At 34.1% G+C, this 4,946-nt stretch overlaps 2 protein-coding genes across 4 annotated transcripts in view; one reads left to right on the forward strand and one right to left on the reverse strand.

Annotated features, from left to right (window-relative positions):
* The window catches only part of LOC108570728 (60S ribosomal protein L37a), an 886-nt gene extending 734 nt beyond the window's left edge, over nucleotides 1-152 (reverse strand). The window contains exon 1 of the mRNA XM_017932629.1: nucleotides 83-152. Within this exon, the coding sequence (XP_017788118.1) occupies nucleotides 83-85 (3 nt within the window). The 5' untranslated portion in view covers nucleotides 86-152. The remainder of the gene's footprint in view (nucleotides 1-82) is intronic.
* Nucleotides 153-474: 322 nt separating this feature from the next.
* LOC108570720 (SH3 domain-binding glutamic acid-rich protein homolog) lies at nucleotides 475-2,862 on the forward strand. 3 transcript variants are annotated; one of them, XM_017932620.1, is made up of 5 exons: nucleotides 475-821; nucleotides 1,682-1,864; nucleotides 2,055-2,201; nucleotides 2,401-2,441; nucleotides 2,632-2,862. In XM_017932620.1, exons 1-5 carry the CDS (start codon nucleotides 777-779, stop codon nucleotides 2,792-2,794), a joined length of 579 nt encoding a protein of 192 aa, XP_017788109.1. In that variant the 5' UTR covers nucleotides 475-776; the 3' UTR covers nucleotides 2,795-2,862. The 3 variants fall into 3 exon arrangements, with proteins under 3 accessions (XP_017788109.1, XP_017788110.1, XP_017788111.1); XM_017932621.1 differs by lacking the exon at nucleotides 475-821 and adding an exon at nucleotides 830-1,196; XM_017932622.1 differs by lacking the exon at nucleotides 475-821 and adding an exon at nucleotides 1,217-1,334.
* Nucleotides 2,863-4,946: the final 2,084 nt, after the last annotated feature.

Raw genomic sequence — 4,946 nt, forward strand, 5'->3', positions numbered from 1 at the left:
ATGATCTTATTCAACACAACACCATGAATTTTATAAATATTTCAACAAGATTCACGAAATATTTTTCAATAACAATTCTTACCATTTTGCACAATTATAAGATACGTTCCAAAAGAACCGGAAAAGGAGAGAGAGGCTTTAAAGTCCGATCCTCACTGCGCGCCCCAGCCACCGGAAGTGATAGCGCAATGGCGCATTTACGAAAAGCTCGAATTTAAATTGCGCATTAGAGAAAATAAACGAATACGTTCTCCCGCGTATCATCTAAATAAACACGAACCGCACGTTGCCATGATCATTTCTGCTATTATCGTGGAACATCTAAATCCAGGCTGAAAACCAAATGGAAAACCGCATTTATGTTAAAATCTGCCAACGCGGGAACGCACGGGCACGGCGGGTATGCAATCTTGTCTGGTCAAAAAATTTTCACGGGCAGGTAGTCGCGCAGTTGACCTCAATACTGCACCGTTAGATTTCGATGAGGTGTACGTTGACGACAGGATTGCAGTTCGATTGTGGCCACAGGAAAAAAGAATCCGCCGTGGAGACGCGCATGAGAACGCTCGAAAACCGGCCTGAAATGACGTAGCCAGTGGATCCCAGACTAGCCAGGCCCGTGCGCGTTAAATCAGTGTTGCTCACCGTCAGCGATCTCCTGACTAATAGCTTATAGTGATTCACTGATCGCTTATCACTCCGCGAAACCGCTAATCGTCGCGCACACCGACAAAGAAGTGCGAGAGTGTCAATTGATACGAAAGCGCCGGCTAACAATGGTCGTCAAAATCTACATATCGGGTATCAGCGGCAACAAGGAAGTGAGTGCGAAACACCCGCAGCGACCAAAGAATATAAAGATATATTTTGTCCGAGAGTAAACTGCGAGAGAGAAAGAGAGAATCTGTGTGCGTGTGTTCGTATGCGCGTGCTGTACGCGTTTTGTGAATGTGTGTGACTCGAAGAGAATGCCAGATTTACCGGGCACCCGAATTCTTACGATATTTCACGTCTGTGTTGTATCGGGTTACATTTAGAAAACTTCACAGTCGACGCGTCGATTAATAATCAGCACTGCCACCGACCGAGGATCCTTATCGAATGACACGCCACACGGTTTATCGGTCGAAACGATTCGTACGCGTCCATCGATATGCAGTTCTCCTCTGAGTGAATGCATTCGATATTAGGAAAACGTATGTTAGACTTGGTCATTAACAGAATGGTCTCGAGTGAATGACACGTTTTGCGTGAAACCGAACATGAAATGTGTTGCGTGAAGCATCGAATGCGAATGAAAAAATACTCGTGGGAGATAGAGCCGCAAGTTTTAGGTAGTGGAACTTTTCGATTAGTGTTTATGTTCTTTGCAATTAAGAACTTGCTGCAAGATCGTGCGCATCATTGACTTTTTGTTCGATTTTTTGATACGATCTCGTTCCATGCCGATTCGTATATGTTTTTCAGCACCGTTTTTAGTACCGTTAGGTTTTAGCATGAACAGTCACTGATAAGATCATAACGGCGTACGTTTTGTCCGAATCGATACATTGCCTCGCGTTGCAACAGATCGTGAAACAGTTAAAATTTAATCGTCAAGTTTTGAAATTTACTATTGTGTGAAATTGAGACAATATGCGAGCAAAGTGCATACGCTTCATGTTTCATTATACCTTTCTAGGTGAAAAAGAGGCAACAACGTGTGTTGATGATATTAGATAGTAAAAATGTGGAATATGAAACTATTGACATAACAGAACCAGGGAAGGAAATGGATAAAGAATTTATGCAATCTAATAGTATTGCAAGAGATAGCAAATATCCATTACCTCCACAAATATTTAATGAAGATGAATATTGCGGGGTAATTGTCATTATATGAGTTACAGCATTTAATAATTTAAGTTATAATAAATGACAGTGATTGTTTGAATAAATAATTTTAGAAAGATATCTTATTTTTGCACATTTTGTACAAGCTTCTAGAACTCTGAGTATGAAGTCTGTAAATGTCATGCTTGAACTATAAATGCTTATAATGAATCATCCTACAGGATTATGAAGATTTCGATTTGGCAAATGAAATAGATGAATTGGAAGACTTTTTGAAAGTGGCACCTCCAGCTAGTGCAACAGAAAATGCTACTGATTCAAATCAAACTAAGGAAATTCAAGAAAATGGAAATACCACAAGTCGAGAGGTAAGTGTCATTAATGGAACTTCATTCAGCAACCCTATGGAAAATGTTAAATGTACCTATGTTATTTAATTTATATGTGTATACATTTTAACATTACTTTTAAATTTGATCTGCAATTGTCTTAGTTTATTTGCCGGTGTTTTGTCCTTGGCACTAAATTTGTACCCTGTTCACACTAACTACTACATGTTTATTTTAGCCTTCCACAGACAAAGATGCAGTTGCAGTAGAAGCAGAAAGGTAAGCACTATAGAGACACTGATTGCATAATTTTGTTATCGGTCATTTAAATTAGATAATTGTTGTAACTATGAGTATATATAACTGAAAACATTTGACTTTATTCTCCTATATAACTAACCATTTTAAAAATAAAAATTTTATATTTGATAATTGAAATACTTCCTTTTTTTTTTCCTTATCACTTTAGTGTTGAAGAAAGGACAACTTTACCAAGTGAAAATGAACAGTCAGACGAACCTAAATCTATAGAACATGATGGTGGAACAAAAACTGAAGAAGATGCAGAACCCACAGAAGAGAATGTTGATAAAAATGAAGAAAAATCTGGTGACCAAGAGAAAGAAGAGTAGGTGTGAAATAGACCCATATGATAGTGGGACATTTTATATTTCTTTGACATCCTTGGTTTTCTACCAAAAGGGGTATTTTATAAAAGTTATATTTATCACACTTCTAAGGCTGAGTGAACGTACTGCCAAGATAATATTTCTGCTCTGCAGAAAAAATATTGAACGAACAGTATAAATGAAGTATAAGCGATACTTTTATAGAAATATTTTATATTGCAATCAAGCATGTTTTCACCATCAGATTTTTGATAGGTCTGACTAGAAGATAATGAACTTTCACCCTTCTTCATATCAGTAGATAATATCAATTTTTTAATTTCTTATGCTGATATTTTACATTGTTTATACTGTATTTTATCTGTTATTTTTAAGCACAGATCTAACCATGTGCTAGGAGTAATAAATTTTCAGTATTGAGAATGTTTTTTGTCCTATTACTTGGTAAAACTATAATACTGAATTTTAGATGGACATATCTTATCTTAAAATTATTTTAACTTTTGTTTTCATTTTGAATTTCTTACTTAATAATCATTTATTATTGCACTGAGTTTTATTAGGTGTCCTTGTACGTTTATTAGTAGTCCAAGCTGTATGCTTCCAAAGTAAAGAAAGTTACAATGATTTGATTGAAAATTATGGCAACTTCACTTGTTTGGTTTTCTAAGAAATTTGTAAGAATATAACTTCTTGTTGTGTAATATGAATAAGTTCAGACAGTACAACACTCAGTTTTCCATAAAGTGCAATTTTTACAAAAGACGACACAAAATTATTTATATTAGGTTGTACCAATACCGTATGCACTAACGATCCTTTATGGTCAAGTACATCTTAAAATAATTCTCAATATTACTTCCAGGAAAGTTAGGGTTAATTTAGGACAGGTTTCTTAGTTTTGCATAATATATCCGACAAAATTGCGGTTTAATTTGTTACAGTTATATTTATAATCTAATTCGTACAGATATTCCAGAAAGAGCTAAGAACAAAGCAGGAATAGAATATATAGCCTATAGCTATAGTTTGCTTACTTTTCTCATGCTGAAAATATTTACTTATGAGATACAAATCAACTGAAATGTGAGGAATTTAAAACCCTTTTATCAAAGGCCTATTTACAATTGTTTCTACAAAAATTAATATCGATTACTATATATCTAATCGTACTATGTTACTTATGCAAACAGCTTGACAAAGTATGTTTTACAATATACTCACTTACCAGATAATAGGCGGGTATTAATCACGAACAAATTCAAAGCTTTACGCGAGTGTCATGAACTGTATTGTTACTAGGCGAAACAACGTATAAACTACGAGGTTCAAAGACACGATATTTATGCACGAGATAATAAGCCTGACTAATTATAATATAACGTATCGCAGCTTTTGAATATCAAATATTTGCTATTAAAATCGGACTAGGAAAAAACTTGAAAAGCTTTACAAATGCAAACCGAGATGTCCACCTCGTTATTATTATAGAATGATATATTCATGAACAATAGGTGTTGGACATGACCATTACAGTTAATAAATTTTAACATTGTGTATTGGAAATTATATATTTACGAGAACAATATTCATTATACATAACGTATATGAATCGTGCCGATCATTGTTACATGCATATAAAAATTTACTAATAAATATCATGATAGAAGTTTAAGAATCTGTTTAAATAATTTTACACATACTATCTTGTCACCTGTACAACGTAGCATATACATGTATTATTACATAATGTATAAATATTAACACTTACAGATTTTTATAATGTAGGTACATGTTACTAATATTAAAATTTACAGGGTTCGAATTTGATCTACTTATTTTAGGGATGTTTTCTGCTCACTCTGGTAAGTAAATTTATTTTATAATGTACAAAAAAAAGTTTAAGAAATATAAATAGTGTTAATTGCCTGTGGTTGACTAGTTCGTTATATACGAGTGATGTTATTTCTCTCAATAAATACAATCTCTCACATACTATGCCTCACTTGTTGCTCACTTGGATAATGACTGTAGGAAAATAAGACAGAAATCATATTATAACCGTAGCAAAGTCATATCGACAAAAAAGTGAATTTCGCGGATACAAATGAGGCACATTTTAAACAAAATTCTTATAAATATATTATTATTTATA

The sequence above is a fragment of the Habropoda laboriosa genome, unplaced genomic scaffold, assembly GCF_001263275.1.
Source record: "Habropoda laboriosa isolate 0110345459 unplaced genomic scaffold, ASM126327v1 scaffold87, whole genome shotgun sequence".
Classification (NCBI taxonomy): domain Eukaryota; kingdom Metazoa; phylum Arthropoda; class Insecta; order Hymenoptera; family Apidae; genus Habropoda; species Habropoda laboriosa.

Coding starts and splice junctions, on each gene's coding strand:
- LOC108570720 (XM_017932620.1), top strand. CDS start 777: ATGGTCGTCAAAATCTACATATCGGGTATCAGCGGCAACAAGGAA. Junction 1,865..2,054: donor ATGAAGATGAATATTGCGGG/GTAATTGTCATT, acceptor ATCATCCTACAG/GATTATGAAGATTTCGATTT. Junction 2,202..2,400: donor GAAATACCACAAGTCGAGAG/GTAAGTGTCATT, acceptor TGTTTATTTTAG/CCTTCCACAGACAAAGATGC.